Here is a 16,591-nt window from a genome sequence, read left to right as displayed (position 1 = left end):
ACTTTGCCTTTCATCCCTTCAGGATCGATAAAATAAGTACCAGTTGTGTTCTGGTGTTTCACTCACTCCCTCGAACATTCTTACCTTGTGCCAAAATTTGAAACCTTTCGGGTTCATAAAATAAGTGCCAGTTGAATCCCGGGGTCGATCGAAATTGCAGACGTTGTGCCAAAACTTGGAACCAATATTAAAATAAAATTTTTGAAGTTAGTGAAGGGAAGAAATCTTGTAATGTGAAGTGCCGTTTTTTACATTTTTATTTCTGACACTAAGGCGGCTAGCTGGCAGAATCGTTATCATGCCAAACAAAATGCTCAACGGCATTTCATCCGTCTTTATGTTCTAAGTTCAAATTCCGCCGAGGTCGACTTTGTCTTTTATCCTTTCGGGGTCGATAGAATAAGTACCAGTTAAGTACTGGGGTCGATGTAATCGACTTACACCCCTCCCTGGAAACTGTTGGTCTTGTGCCAAAATTTGAAACCAATATTCAGTTCTGACTCTCTGTCTGTGATAAATTTGAGGGTCGATGAAGTAAGTACTAGACATCTAGTAGAAGTTTATTAATCGGCTGAACACGATATTTAACTATTTAAATGCTACAACTCTCTACGACAGTCAAGTTAAAATATCTTGCTTGCACTTATGAGATAATACGCCTCTTCTGAGAAGTGTGTGGAATTGAACATTATCAAGAATAATCGAACTCAAGTTCAAATGAAAGCTACTTGATAAAACTGTATGATAAGACAGCAACCAATGAGTGGGTTCCAGTAAATATTGTTTTGTTATAAAACGATGGTTTTATAAAAGTAATTTTGTTTGTCCTCAGCGATGAATTAACTTCACCAAGATATTCTATATAAATCAAATGCCTGTGAGCACATAATTACGCACATATATACATATACATACATATGTATATAGAAAGAAAATGACATGTCAGTTTGAATCATCTCTGAACATTAACTTAAGATGACAATTAATCTCTTGTGTGTGCGATCATAAAATAAGGTTTCTTATTCGAATTGAACGCCCACATATAAAACAAAAAGGAATGACATTTATTCCAACTTGATATCTCACAACACGTGAGTGTCAGACAGTTAATGTTGTTCCGAAAGTATAGAACACCAGGCATTGTGATTGCCAAGATTTTAAATTCAAGAATGATTCTTTGCTTCTGAGTCGTGTAAACTAATTCAGTGAAAACTTCCATTTCATAGCGTTGAGCAGGGAAAAAATTGTTGAAATGATTTTCATGTTATTCTGTAGAGGCCCAGGTATGGCTATGAGGTTAAGAGGTTCACAAACTAATGAGGCTGAAAACGGGTGTAGGTTATTGTTTGCCTCTAAACCAGCCAAATGGTGTAAGTGTGGAATTTAGCTTCTGGTATAACAATGGCAAGAGACAATAGAGTATGAGGGGATATATTTTGATGAATAAATGCTTTTCATATGTAATTTGTTTGAACTATTAATTAAAGCTTGAAATACGATCATTTTTAACTCAACTTGGTATGCATGTGTGTCTTTGTATTTGTCAGCTCACTGCTTGACAACATCTGATTGTTTTCTTCTTTATATATTCTTGTAACTTAGCGGTTCCACAAAAAAAAAAAAAGAGGATAAATTCCAGACTTAAAATATGTAGAGAACGATTTGTTCGGCTAACCGCACAAGATGTTGCTCCAGCATAACTGCAACCCAATGCCTGAAAGAAACAAAAGACTAAAAGAATACGCAGAAAAACGTTGGCAATCAGGTTTACGCAGTTACTTCGCATATTTGCTCACTTCAACTGAAGAATTTAACAATATGATTGTGAACAACCGAATTGTGAGATTTTGTTGATGGGATTTTATTAACTGAAACCGTTTGATGCTCGTTTTGAAAACAATGACAAAAGGAATTATGAAGTGTCCTAAAATGCCGATATTACTCGTTTTTGTGCAGAAATTCCATAACTTTGCCGAATATCTCAGTAAAGCCAGAACGATTGCGGTTAACGTTGTGCAGTTAAACTCAAAGGTGTGTGCATGCATGCGTGCGTGCGAGCAAGTGTGTATACGTTTGCGAGTGTGCATGCTTATGTATGCATGTATGTATGTACGTCTCTTCTATGTTTGTATGTCTCTTCCACTGAGGAGGGAGCCGGTTTCCAACAAAGATATAAGGCTCCATCTTTGTGATGTAGTCAACACAGACAAATTTACATATATATGTATGTATTATGTATGCGCACATACATACATATATGTATGTATGTGTACATATACATACACACACACACATTACAGACAGACCGATAGATAGATAGATAGATAGATAGATAGATAGATAGATAGATAGATAGATAGATAGATAGTGTGTGTGAGCTCCATCCACCCTAATGCACAGTAAGTTTTCTGCGCAGGAAATATGTAACTGTCAACATTCATAGTGAATGTTCCGTATCAAGAATTCTATTTCTTATGTAATCTATCAAGTCCAATTTATTTCAAATGTACAAACACTAATATTGAACTATTTCTTAAATATCTGTGTACACGTGTGCGTATGTGTATGTGTGTATCTACACATACACATACCACATGTACACACACACATACATACATATATACACACGCACAAAAAATATGAATATGCATTTGTGTGTGTGCGTATGTGTGTGTGAGTGTGTGTGTGTGTGTGTGTATGTGCGTGTGTGCGTGTGTGTACGTGTGCGCGCGTGGACGTGTTTATATGTGCATGTATGAATGCAGTTGTATTTATATTCAGATGTAGTTAAGTGAACATATATGTGTGTATAAAAGATCCGCCTTTTAAAACAATGCATCAACGAGCCGGCGCAGTGCTGTGTATGGGTAACCATAGCCTTCAGATTAATGATAACCGCGTCACCCATCGACAGTTAGTCATCGATCTACATGAGCTAAAGTGAAGTATGTCAACTACACTTGGTAATTTGTCCCCAGTTGAACAATGAAGGATTTGGACGAGTAGGGTATTCATGTGAAATTATGTTTCAATTTGGGAAAATAATTACTGAGACTTTTCTAATGCTGCAACAATCCTATGGAGGAGATTGTTTGAACCGTGCACAATATCACGAATAATACCAGCATTTGAAATTGAGAAGAACATCTACCGAAGACTATCCCAATTCTGAGCAACCTTATAGGATAGTAGACGACGTTCACACAGTGTGTGCTTTGATCAGTGAATATTGTCGCCTGATTATCCGTGAAGTTTCTAAAGAAGTAGGCCTGTGCAAAACTTCGTGCCACAAATTTTTAAACAATGCACTGGTCCTGTAATATATATCTATTGAAAGCGAGCCACTGCATACATAGATCATAATTGTTCCCTAGACTTATGAGGCCCCTGGGCTCTAGTCACGACCAGACGGGAGTTGTTTGATTGTTCGAACGCTTATGGAAACTTCCCGGAAAGTGTCACATCAGGTGACGACTAAACGTTGGTGTACCACTAATGTTGGAACCAAACGACAGCCGTCGCAGTAGGTTGGATCATCATCACTCACCCTGCTCTCTAGATTCAATTCCTGAAGATTTTTTCTGCTTCCAAAATTGAAAGTCCCCCTGCGAAGCAACTAGTTTCAGGCGATAAAAGATATCGACGATAATTCGTTACAAAAACTGCGTACTAACCCTGAAAACATGTTCCAGAAAACTTTCAAAATTGGGAGTGGTGTATCAAATGTAGAGGGGACTATTTTGAAAGAGACAAGTCTAATTAAAAGTAAATCAATTAACTTGTTTCTTTTTTAACAGTTTCTCTTTTGGACAGTACTTAATAAGAAAAAAAAAATACTGGGATCAATTTATTCGACTGAACCCTTCAAGACAGTTCCTCATCATGGATCCAGCTCCACTGTTGTTGTTCTGTATATCTTTGACGATATTATTGTGTATATTCATTGGTATTGTTCATTGTACATGAGGGCGGCGGGGTGGAAGAACGCTAAGCAGCATTTCTTCCGGCTTACGTTCTGAGTTCAAATTTCACTGAGATAGATTTTGTCTTAATCCTTTCGAGATCGATAAAATGAGCACTAGTACCATGCTTTGAGCCTATAGTAGGAAGAATTATTCAGTTCTGTATATCTTCACCGCTTTTCTTCTTTATACCTTTCCGTGTTCTGTACACCTTCACAGGTGTTGTTCGATTTAACTTCTTTACTTCACTTTGTAATTTCATCGCCCAGCAACTTTGCTACTTCCGATGCACAGCAAAACATGCTTTTGTTATTTCTAAATGATTCTGTTGACGACGGAGCATTTGTAAACGTAATAAATTAAACGAGGCATAAGTAGTGAGTGTGTATGTATGAGAGAGAGAGAGGGAGAGAGAGAGAGAGAGAGAGAGAGAGAGAGTGTGTGTGTGTGTGTGTGTATGTGTGTGTGTGTGTGTATAAAGAAAAGCTTTTCTTTTAAATATGTTTGCATTTAATCTTTTTAATAAAGGAATTTTTTTTCCATATTTTCTTATCAGTTCTATATGTTTAAATTACAACATTCAGTCCATTTACGTTTCTTGGCCTTTTCATTAACATTTATAGTCCTCCTCATTAACATTTATAGTCATTCTCATTGACATCTCTGCACCCACCCCCCACACTCACTAACATTTCTACTCCTCCTCATTAATATTTCTTGTCCCCTTTCATTAACATTTCTATTCTCTCTCGGTCTCATCTTCTTGACGGCGTGTAGACAGCAGGTCGGTTTTATTGTCTCGTTTATGTATTAAGCAAGAACTAATTAAAAAGAAATAATGAAAAATCTTTAATAGAAATTTAAAAAAACTTGAACACCGTCGTGTCTTGAATAACACACACACACACACACACACACACACACACACAGACTGAGACACAAACAAAATTGTTTTTGTCAAAAGAGCACAATGCTGATGGAGTCAACTTTATGAAATCTGAATGCTTGCTTTTATGGTTTCTTTTCCTATATAGTTTTTCCTGTTTATCGGTTTCTTTGCTAAATTTGTCTTCTGATAAAGGCATAATGTGTCTGAGAGAAAAGTAAACGAGAAAAAGAGAGAAAGCTGGAGTGTTCCTGAGGCGCGCGCGTGTGTGTGCGCGCGTATGCGTGCGTATGTGTGTGTCTGCGCGCGCGCGCGTCTGTGTGTGCGCGTGTGTGCGTGTGCGTCTGTGTGTGCGCGTGTGCTTGTGTGTGTGTGTGTGTGTGTGCTAGAGTGAAGAGTCATGAAATGTGAGTGAAACAGAGAAAAAAATAGATACAATAACCATGTGAAGGAAATGAGTGAAAATCTCTTCCATTCGATTTCAAAATTAGTGGAAAGAAGAGTAAATGAAAAAGACTCTTCTCTTGCTCCCCCTCTCTCTCTCCCCTTAGCCTTCTCCTCTTCTTTCCCTCGCCTTCTCTCTCCCTCTCACCCTCTCTCCAATGACACATGTGCTCTTCTCCAGACTATCTGCTCCATCCTTCCTTTCCTCCTCTCTGGACGTTTTCCTCTTTCCGATGAAGAGCCATACTCGAAACGTCATTTCCACACCTATTTTTCAAAAAATTTCACCAAGCATCAATCTAATTATATTCAATGTGTACGTCTAATTGACTTTTGTTTGGTTTTCCTGTTTTTTAATCGTTTATTTGCACACACACATGCACGCACACACATACACACACACGCGCGCGCGCGCACACACACACACACACATATATGTATATATATATATATATATATATATATATATATATACATATACATAATTCATTATTAATTAATAAATTTATAAATTTATGAATTTGCCTTCTTGGCTTTAACGCTTGCTGGCCACTCATATTATTGTTATTGTTAATAATAATAATAATAATATCTTTATATATATATATATATATATATGTATGTATATATAAATTCGATTTTGACAGTGGAACTCGAAGTTGATAAATCAATAAATAATAGCGTGTGAATACTGGGGAAAAAAACTCTTTGGGTCGGAAAAGTCGAGGCTGACTGTGGGATTCGAACCACAGCAGTCTTCGACTTTTCTATCGAATATTTATACGCTATTGTTTATAGATTTATCAAAGTCGTGAGCTGGTAGAATTGTTACCGCACCGGGCAAAATTTCGTCCGTTTTTACGTTCTGAGTTCATATTCTTACGAAGTCGACTTCGCCTTTCATCCTTTCGAGGTCAATGAAATAAGTACCAGTTACACACTGGCATCGATGTAATCGACTTTGCCCCTCCCCTCAAACTTCAGGCTTTCTGCCTATAATAGAAAGGGTTATTTATAGATTTGTGTACTTCGAGATCCACCGTTAAAATCGAATTATCACACACACACAAACGATGGTTGTTTCGAAAGTAAGGCAAATGTGCCCACAACGTCTTTATTAATTGACATATCGCGTTCGAATTGCACATGTTGGCAGAGCAACTCTTCTCCTCTGCAAAGGTACTACTCAACATAGTCTCCATAACAAGCGATGCATTTGCGCCATCGTTGAACTCAAGTCTTGAATCCTCTAAGAAAAAATTCAGATGTGGACTTTTGCACACACTTTTTCACAGTCCGTTTTCACCCCGTCTGTGTCACCAAATCGCTGTCCCCGAAGACTCACCTTCATTGAGCAAAAACAGGTGTAAGTCGGAGGTTGCCAGATCCTGGTTGTACGATGGAGAAAATCACAAACCCGCCTAATTTGGCGAATGGCTGCTTTGTTGACAAAAATGTGTGTAGTGGTTCATTGTTATCGTGAATGTGGATCGCTTTCAGATTCTTGTTTTGGTCTCTTTCTTCTAATGGCTTTTCTAAGCTTCTTTTAGTATCTCAATGTACCGCTCGCTGTTCACCAGGGCCGGCTCAAGGTACTAGCAATTCGGGAGGTCGCCTGGGGCTCCATGTGCTAGGGGGCACCAAGGAGAGCGGGACAAAAACAAGGAAATTTCCACGACCGCCAGAATTCAGCTCGCCCGGGGCACCAACAACCCTAGGACCAACCCTGCTGTTCACGGTACAGTCACAACCCAGAAAATCAAAGAGAATGACACCCTTGTCATTCCCAAATAGCAGTCACCATAGCTTCCATCACCAATCGCTGCGTGGTTTGTCTTCAATGCTGATTTTCTCTTCTTTAAGCTTCATCCATCTGTGCACATTGCTCTTGTCAATGGAATCCTCTCCGTAAATTATTTGTTGCCTCCTGTGGATGTCGTACAGCCTGCAACCCTCCTTCGTCAATAACTCAACGACGGCGCGTTGCTCTTACTTGAAACCCATTATTTTCCCAGTAGCATAGCTAGGTGGGGAGGGAACGGTCCATTCCTGACGATGCTTTTATGGGAGCGGCACTTGTGGGTCTACCGTATAAGCTTGTATAGGCTTGAGGTGGGGGGCGTGAGAGTGACAAACTCAAGGGCTTTCCTGGGCGGTACACGCTCTAACTACGCCATTCGTATTTCTCTGCAATGAAGTAGACCAAGAAGACTTATGGGAAAGGAAGAGTTACTCTACCAGCAATGTGCTATTTGAACGACGTGTGGCAGTTAAAATGTCATGCTTACTTTTGCATTACTTTCGGTGGAACCTTTGTGTGTAAATTTGGGTGAGTGAGTGGGCATGTGTGCAGGTGCGGGCGTATGTGTAATCCTTTTGTCTTCCACTTGTTTCAGTCATTGAACTGCTGTCATGCTGGAGCACCGTCTTTAAGGGTTTAGTTGAACATATCGACTCCGGTACTTACTCTGGCCGTTTTTGCTGAGCAACGAAGTAATGGTGGCGTAATCGAATCAACACCGGTTGTCAGGAGGTGTAGGGGTACAAATACAAGTACAAAGTATTCTTCTCTCTCTCTCTCTCTCACACACACACAAACACACACATATATACACATACATGTACACATACACACGCACACGCACACATACACACAAACAAATATACATATATATATATATATATATATATATATATATGTATGTATATATATATATATATATATATATATATATATGTCCTTATATATTTAATATTCAATATTTCATTTATTCAATAAGACATGCAATACTTCATTTCCTTTTACTATATATACTATATATTCCATATTCTATATCCCACATTAATTTTATAAGAATATAAATAAAACATAAAAAACAGACAGAGTTGGAATTCTTTTGAATAATGTATATATATACACGTGAAGGCGCATGGCTCAGTGGTTAGAACGTGTTGTGTTCTTGAGCAAGACACTTTATCTCACGTTGCTCCAGTTCACTCAGATGTAGAAATGAGTTGGATAACACTGGTGGCGTGGAGAGGAAAGGCCGGTATGCATGGGTGACTGCTGGTCTTCCATAAACAACCTTGCCCGGACTTGTGCCAGGGAGAGTAACTTTCTAGGTACAATCCCGTGGTCAGTCATGACCACGAGATATATATACACACACACACGTATATACACATATATACAGCATACACACACACACACACACGTATATACACATATATACAGCACACACACACACACACACACACACACACACACACACACACACACATACATACACACGAATGGCGTCCACACAGTTTCCGTCGAACAAATTCTTTCCTAAAGCATTAGTTGGCCCGGGTCTAGTGTAGAAAATAGTTGCCTAATGTGCCGGGTGGTGGGACTGAAACTCGAAACCACGTAGTTACAGACCGAGCTTCTTAACCACACAATCATGCAATAACAAAAGGAAGAAAAAAAAAAGAAAAATAGGAATAAAAAAGTGTGCAAGCGACAAAGACTACAAAGCAAAAAGAGAAAGATAGAGAAAGCGAATGACAGAGAAGAAAGGGAGAAAGAACATAGCTGAAGCAACAGTGAACTACACGAATTTAATAGGGGAGAGCTAGGTACTACTTTCTAATATTTCAGGGAAGAGTAGAAAGGAATATTTTAGGCTATAATCATATTTCTCAAACTGTCAGCATTATTGTTATGTATGAAAATAGATTAATTATGGAAAAAAAAGAGAAAGAAAATCAGCCATTTTGGGTTTCTTATAATTTCCTTGAATAAGCAGCACACCGCCTGCATTTTTCTGGCTTTCTTTTTACAGATAACAACTGCAGCTTTAGAAGTGTGTGTGTGTACGCACGCGCGTATATATATATATATATATATATATATATGTATGTATATATGTATATGTATATGTGTGTGTGTGTGTGTGTGTGTGTGTGCGCGCGCACATATATATATGTATATACATGTATATATATATGTATATGTATATATGTATATATATATGTGTGTGTATATATATACATACACACACATACACATACATAAATACACGTACATACATGCATATAGACATACATATATACATACATACATACATATCTGCAGTTTCGTCAACGACTATTGTCAGTGTTATTTAGACTTAGGCCTTATCTGACTAAACCTCCCTGTGAGACTTCATTATTACAACATACGCAATAAACCACAGCGGTGTTAGTTCCTGGTGATAAATTTGATATCGAGCTAACGTCAACAATAACATCAACCACAATAACAAAAAAAATAATAACTGTGAAACCAGTCATTGTAGTAGTGGTAATAATACCAGTTGTGTTCTCAGATATATTCCGGTTCAAATCCATCACTATTAACTATGACAAACTTGCTTTCTTGGTGATAAATTAAATATTGCGTCGTATCAAATCTTCTGTATTGATCTTCTCTCTCTTTCTTTCTCTCTCTCTCTCTCTCTCTCTCTCTCTCTCTCTCTCTCTCCTCTCTATATGTTGAAAGCCAATTAAACTGCAGTGTTTGTCTTGAGAAAGTATCTCTTATTGCCGTATCGTGTTAAAAACACAGAAAACCATTAGTAGCAGTGAAGATTACCCAACATTGGTGGTGAAATTGCGAGATGTAGATTTCTTCTTGATAGCTTCATCATTAAGAAATATCCACCTCAAACAACCATCGGCTGTTAGCTGATACACACATACATACATACATACATACATGCATACATACATACATGTATACATACATACATACATACATACATACATACATACATAACATACATACATACGTTCGTACGTACATATGTATGCATGATTTTTCTTTGAGTTTTATTGAAGAATCTTCTTAAGAGAGTTTAAGTCGGTCGCTAACAAAGCGACAAGACATTTTGAGTTAAGAGAGTTCCAGATGTTTGTAAATAAATGGTTGAGTTTGGTGTGTTGGTTGAATTGCCAATGCATACACCCAAGTGTGTGCATATATTCATGTATGTATGTATGTATGTATTATGTATGTATGTATGCTTTATGTTTATCATTGTTCAGTTTTATTTCAAGATTTCTTGCCAATAGAGAAAGAGCCGCTCTCTAACTTAGATCCAAGGTTCCTTCATTGGAATTGCAACACCAACATCAGGGTATTTTTGTTTGTATGTATGTATGTATGCATGTATGTATGTATGTATGCATGCATGTATGCATGCATGTATGTATGTATGTATGTGTGTATATGTGCAGATTTGTATGTTTTTTTAATGTATGTATTCTCATGCATATAGTCGCATATCTAAACATGCTCATTTATATTTAAATGATAAACTTCCGGAAAGTTTAACAGATTTTTACAGTTTCAGTGATGGATTGGACCTGTAGTCTTCGAATAAGCTTTCTCCTTTCTGGTTTTGAGAAACCTAATTTATCAAGATTTGTATTTAGGTAGTGTGTTACATATCCCAGGGCCCCAATAATTACAGGTATAAATGTGAACTTATAATCTGGATAGAGTAACTGCAGCTTTCTCAATGCGTTAGGTAGTGTATCAAACGGATGATGAAATGTTCGGGGGGATATTCTATTACCGTTGATAAGAGATCAGATGTAGCAGAAGTAACATTGACTGAGGAGCCACACAGTTAGCTCCCTGACTGAGGGGAATTGCGCGTTATCAAAACACATCGTCTGAAAGAAAGAGATATTCTCCGATGATGAAAAACACTAGCAATCAGACATTCACGTTCGAATCTGACAGAATACATTAAGAATGAATAGATCTGTTATTCTGCAAGAATGATCTTCATTGTATATTGCCAGTCTTCAACAAGATCTCTGGTATTTTAGTAGCCGTTCCCACTAGATCATGTTTTGCTGAGAGAATGTAAGCCAGTTTGTCTGTTGGCAAGATTGCTAACAAAATAATTTATATTTTTGTTGCTTACAGTTAGTGTCTCGGTTAAAGCCTGTCAGGATGGAAATAAAATTTCAGATGAAATCTCAAATGATACTTTATCTAAGATGTTTCTCATTAGAACACCTGAAATAAGTGAGATATTATGATTAATATTATAAAGCGATATGGCATATAGTATTATTTCCTAGACACCAACGTATGCTAATCTAAATTTCGATATCAAAATTAGATTTCATATCCTCTCTAGCATATGTAATAATATTGGCAACAGAATATAGGTTCCTCAGATCGACATGTGATGATTACATATTTCGTGATTATTGTTTAAACGCAGGTTAACCCTGATCGAGCAGATCTATCGTCAACAACATACAAGCTGTGACCATCGCATCTTTACTTTCACTGTCCACCTGTATCCATGAACAAATTTTTCAATGTCTTCGTCGTCTTTTAAGATGGTCGAGAGAGATTTAAGGAAGATTTAGTTATCAATTAATTTCTAAAATGTGCTGGCAATATTTATGAGAGAATTACCTAAAATCACATGGAATACTTAACTGGGAATGGTTGAAAGGTTGGTAAGCATCCACGACATACCTGTTTGTTCTCACTGCATGGTATTTTCGGAAACTGTCTTTTGCTATACCCTCGGTTCGACCCAATCAACTTCAGTAAAACTTGTTAGCTGGAAACTGCACGCTAGCCTCCATGTATGAGTGTGTACACGCCCCCCCCACACACACACGCACACATCTATGCATATATATATAGAGAGAGAGAGAAGGAGAGAGTGGTACAGTCCAAAAGGATCTTGGTACAGGCAGTTAGTTAATATCAAGCATATACACGGTTATATAGATGTCCTAAAGCAGATAATACTTGATCAACAACGTTTATTCATCAACGTGTGTTACATACTTCGTCTCATATCGAATTTAATGGAAATTTCGATCAGAAGACTGCAATTATACAACGCATGGTTTAGCAATGAAAATGACAAATTATGCAATTATAAATTGATAGTTGTAGGAAATGGAGAAGGTAAATACGTACAAAGCACGACATACGTTTCCAAGAAAAGTTGAACAGGTGTTACGTAACTTTAAGGTGTAACATATTGAGCTGGACTTTTTTTCTGGTAGCTTTACAAGTGATTGTCGCAATGAACTTGTAAACTGTAGGTAAAATACTTGAAGTAAAGTCAAGCTAAATATATGTGTTAACCTTTAAGTTATATAGCTTATGTTCAGCTTATTTTTGGAAATATATGTAGGGATTTACCGTCCCCATTTCCTACACCTATACATATACATACACACACACACACACACACACACACACACACACACACACACACACACACACACACATATATATATATATATATATATATATAAGATGTGGCAGAATCAGTTTGCTGAAGAAAAATGCTTTGATACTTAATTCTATCTTATTAACTTTCATTTTTACGCAAATTAGCTTTGCTTTTCGTCCTTTGCAAAATCGATCAAACAAGTATCAGGTTAAATACTAGGGTTGTTACAAACGACTAAAGACACTCAGTGATCGTGACTGAGCCTAGCCGACGCCAAAAACTGAAGTAAAAAAAAGAATTTTAAAAGAACGTGATTCCTAACATAGTCACAAGGCTGATCTTTATTAGCAGTAGAAGCATTAGACAGATGGTATAATACAAAAATGTATCAAGGACTAAAGATATTCATTTAGCAAAGGTTGTCGATGTTGTTGTTATTGTCGCCGTCGTTTAGCCTCATCTTTGATCCAACAAATCTTATGATCAAATATATTTTTTTTACAAGATATGGTGTATCAACGATTACATTATTCAATGAATCATTGCTTCTTTTAAAAAAAGTGGGCAAAGATTTTAATCCAGGTGAAATTGGAAACTATAAAGTACCTCTCTAGAGGGATGACTGGTGAAAAACGCAAGAGCATTAGGTGAGATGCCTTGCATTGTATGTCCCGGTTCTCTACGTTCTGAGTACAAATTCTGCTGTGGCCTTCTTGTGTGGAAAGCTTAATCTTTTGTCCTGTTTAATCCCACTAATTAGTACTTAGTTCCCTTTAGTGAAGTTCACTCTGTTACAAACAATCAGGTTAGGTCTCCGGTTTGAGGATACCTTTCTCCTTTCCTCCCACCAATCTCGAAATCCAAGAAAGGGTTACATGTGTTGCTTTTCTTTCTGACTAAATGGTAAAAAAAAATACCACCTGCAATCGCTGACTATAATATGGTAAATCCTATAACCTTTATGGATCCTGGAGACACTGAGTAATTCATTAGTAAGGTTAACTGTTAGGCAACGAAATATTTGTCATTTCAGTTCTATTCTTACTTAGTAGCCATAGCCTTGGATAAATATAGTAACAGAATAAAGTACTAAGCATTAAAAAGTACTGGGGTCGATTCGTTCGACTAAAATTCTTCAAGGTGGTACCCAGCATGGTTGCAGTCTAATGACTGAAACAAGCAAAAGATATATCTATATATATATACACACGAGGGCGGCGAGCTAAAAAGTTCCTGGCTTTGTCTTAAAGAAAATATAGGAGGATCAATTAATTATGATTTTATTGAACATATTTCCCTCTGAGATTCACACACTTATTGCTGTGGACATTCAGTTTTTCTAAGTCCTGTAAAAGAACTCGAAAGGTTGAGCCTCCAACCAGACATTTCACGATACCTTTAAAGCCATGAACTTTTCAGTATTCCCTCATAAATACATATGTATGTATGTATGTATATATGAATATCTACATTTACAAAATTATCAACACGTTTCCTAAATACTTACCAGAATGTTGGGTTCCGAATCTGAAGTGTATTTAATAAAGGAATCGGTCATTCTATAAATATCGATTTCATGAAATAAGAACTCTTTCACTCAACAATATTGAATACATTCTATTCTGTCTGTAGGCGCATGGGACGTAGAACAGTTTTTTCCTTCCTTTTTCTGAGAAGGGAAAATCATTTCTGTAGGAATGTGAGACTGCATTACAGCGTTGGTTTTCCAGAAGCCTACCTATTCCTCTATTGCAGGTACCGTTTTAGATTGAAATATTGATTTCAAATTTTGACACAAAGCTAATAATTTCGGTGGCTGGGTAAGTCGATTACATTAACCCCACTGCTTAACTGGTATTTATTTTATCGACTCCGAAAGGATGAAAGACAAAGTTGACCGCGGCGGAATTTGAACTCAGAACGTAAAGACGTTCGAAATTCGCTAAGCATTTTGCCCGACGTACTAACGACTTCACCAGTTCACCACCACATTTTTTTTTATTGAAATATTGAAAACAGAAAATATTTTTGAAATTGCATACTATTAATTATTTTTGAATACTCTTGAGAATGACAAACAAGCAACTTGGTTCCTCAACCTCATAAAATGTCTAGCTTTGTACATAAATAATTATTCAATTTTTTAACAACAGCCACATAAAATATTGTCGTTACATTCTGTACATCTTGTTTTCTTTCTTTCTTTTTTTTTTTAGATGGCTGCTAAATATAGTCTTGTTGGTGGTACATTAATCAATATCCTTATTCTGAGCTTTACAATTCAGCTTGTATTCGTCGGAGTTTCGGAAGGCAGACAAGGCTGCCCAGCCAATTCAGTGAAAGAAGTCATATGTTCGTCGTGTTTCAAGCTGCCAAAAACTTTGCAACCACTTGTATCAAAGTGTTGCATCCAGCCTCAAGCGCTCATGCTTTGTGAAAAATGTCTGAGAGACAACGATCATTGTCAAGGGGAAGTGATGGAGCTCTTGAAGCTCTACATACGAAGTGGTAATGTTGTACTTAATCGAAACGACGGCTTAGCTGTCTCACCAGAGAGTGCGTTTGCCAATCGTTACCGATACATGTTATTGAAGAAAGACTACGAGCCTACAACATCAACAATGTCGGCAGATTACGAAAGGTCTTTACTGCCGGAATTTCTAAGACAGTATAAAGCATTCCAGTTAGAAAGGCGATTAGACAAGTTGGTCTCAAAAAGAGAAGCTGAACAAATGGTTGCGGCTCCAGCTGTTGATGAAAGGAAACGATCGGGAAGAGTATTCACGAGCAGATTTCGAAATCGTTACAGTGGTTATTTGTCTCCAACAGTAACAAGATTGGAACCATCTGGAAAAATTCATTTGTCAGATCTTGAAAAATAGATGTTACTACACTTTGAAATCTACCATCTTAAAGTCTAAAATGGTTTCTCATTCGTCAAGATATTTCAAACTCACAATTGTTTCAAACAAATTAAGATGTGCTCTCTCTCTCTCTCTCTCTCTGTATATATATATATATATATATATATATATATATATATATATATATATATATATATATATATGTATATATATAGTCTAAAGATAGCTTAATGCTTCAGATTCATTCAGTCGTTTATTTATATTTATTATCTATTAATAATACTACCGACAGATTCTACGAATGGATTTATTCTTTCTCTTTCACGAGAAATTTGTCTTTACTTATAACATCTATAACTTGATGATTACTTCTATTGCAACAGCTCATTCAGTAGACGACTATTATCAGTTAATTCAACATTCAGCTGGATTTACCAATGAAAAGATATTTATTATTTCGATAAAATAAATATCGGAATCTATTCAGTTAACTCTAGCCTTTCCCCATGATCAATAGACCCTCCATATAATGAGAAAAAATAATCAATATTTATTATGTTCATAATTTCCATCAAGAAACCACGAAACAGTGATTACTTTTTTGCTAAGTTGAATAACAGACGGAAATGGTTGACGAAAATGTCCTCTCAGCTACACATATGGACACACTGCATTACACTTAGTTAATTTAGTTAGAACACTTTTTAAAAACAGACAGTCATTGCCATCTTGATATAAACGGATTCTTTCTTTATCTTTTTCATATTCCGGTTCTAGTTGACTGTGTGCTGATTATTTATTTACAAATTTATGTATTTTCAAATGAAAATAACGATACGATCAATGGCCAAACAAATATAACTATAAGAATAAAACAATGGCATCATTATTTATCGTTTTTACTTACTTGTAATTTCAAATGAAATAAAGTATTCCAGTCTTAATGAACTGGATATTGTTTGTGATCCATGAATTTGCTTCTCGCCATCCACTCTATGGGCTACTCGGCGATGTACGTGCTGAAAACTGTATTCATTTCAATGTTTAATATTATTTGTTTCCAACAGTGATGTTCTCAATTTGTTTATGTCGAAGGAATATATGTATCAGCACATCTCCGGGAAATAGTGTGTAATGTTAAGACAGCAGGGTTGAACACGGCCAAGTGAAATGCTTTGTTTCGTCTGT

At 36.7% G+C, this 16,591-nt stretch overlaps 1 protein-coding gene across 1 annotated transcript in view; it reads left to right on the top strand.

Annotated features, from left to right (window-relative positions):
• LOC106871087 (uncharacterized) overlaps positions 1-16,376 on the top strand; it is a 36,594-nt gene extending 20,218 nt beyond the window's left edge. Inside the window, exon 2 of the mRNA XM_014917377.3 lies at positions 14,756-16,376. Coding sequence (XP_014772863.1) covers positions 14,756-15,421 — 666 coding nt within the window. The 3' untranslated portion in view covers positions 15,422-16,376. The remainder of the gene's footprint in view (positions 1-14,755) is intronic.
• Positions 16,377-16,591: the final 215 nt, after the last annotated feature.

Source organism: Octopus bimaculoides, chromosome 2 (genome assembly GCF_046866305.1).
Source record: "Octopus bimaculoides isolate indiv1 chromosome 2, ASM4686630v1, whole genome shotgun sequence".
Lineage (NCBI taxonomy): Eukaryota > Metazoa > Mollusca > Cephalopoda > Octopoda > Octopodidae > Octopus > Octopus bimaculoides.
The sequence above is the reverse complement of the archived record's forward strand: the minus strand, read 5'-3'. Positions and strand labels throughout refer to the sequence as shown.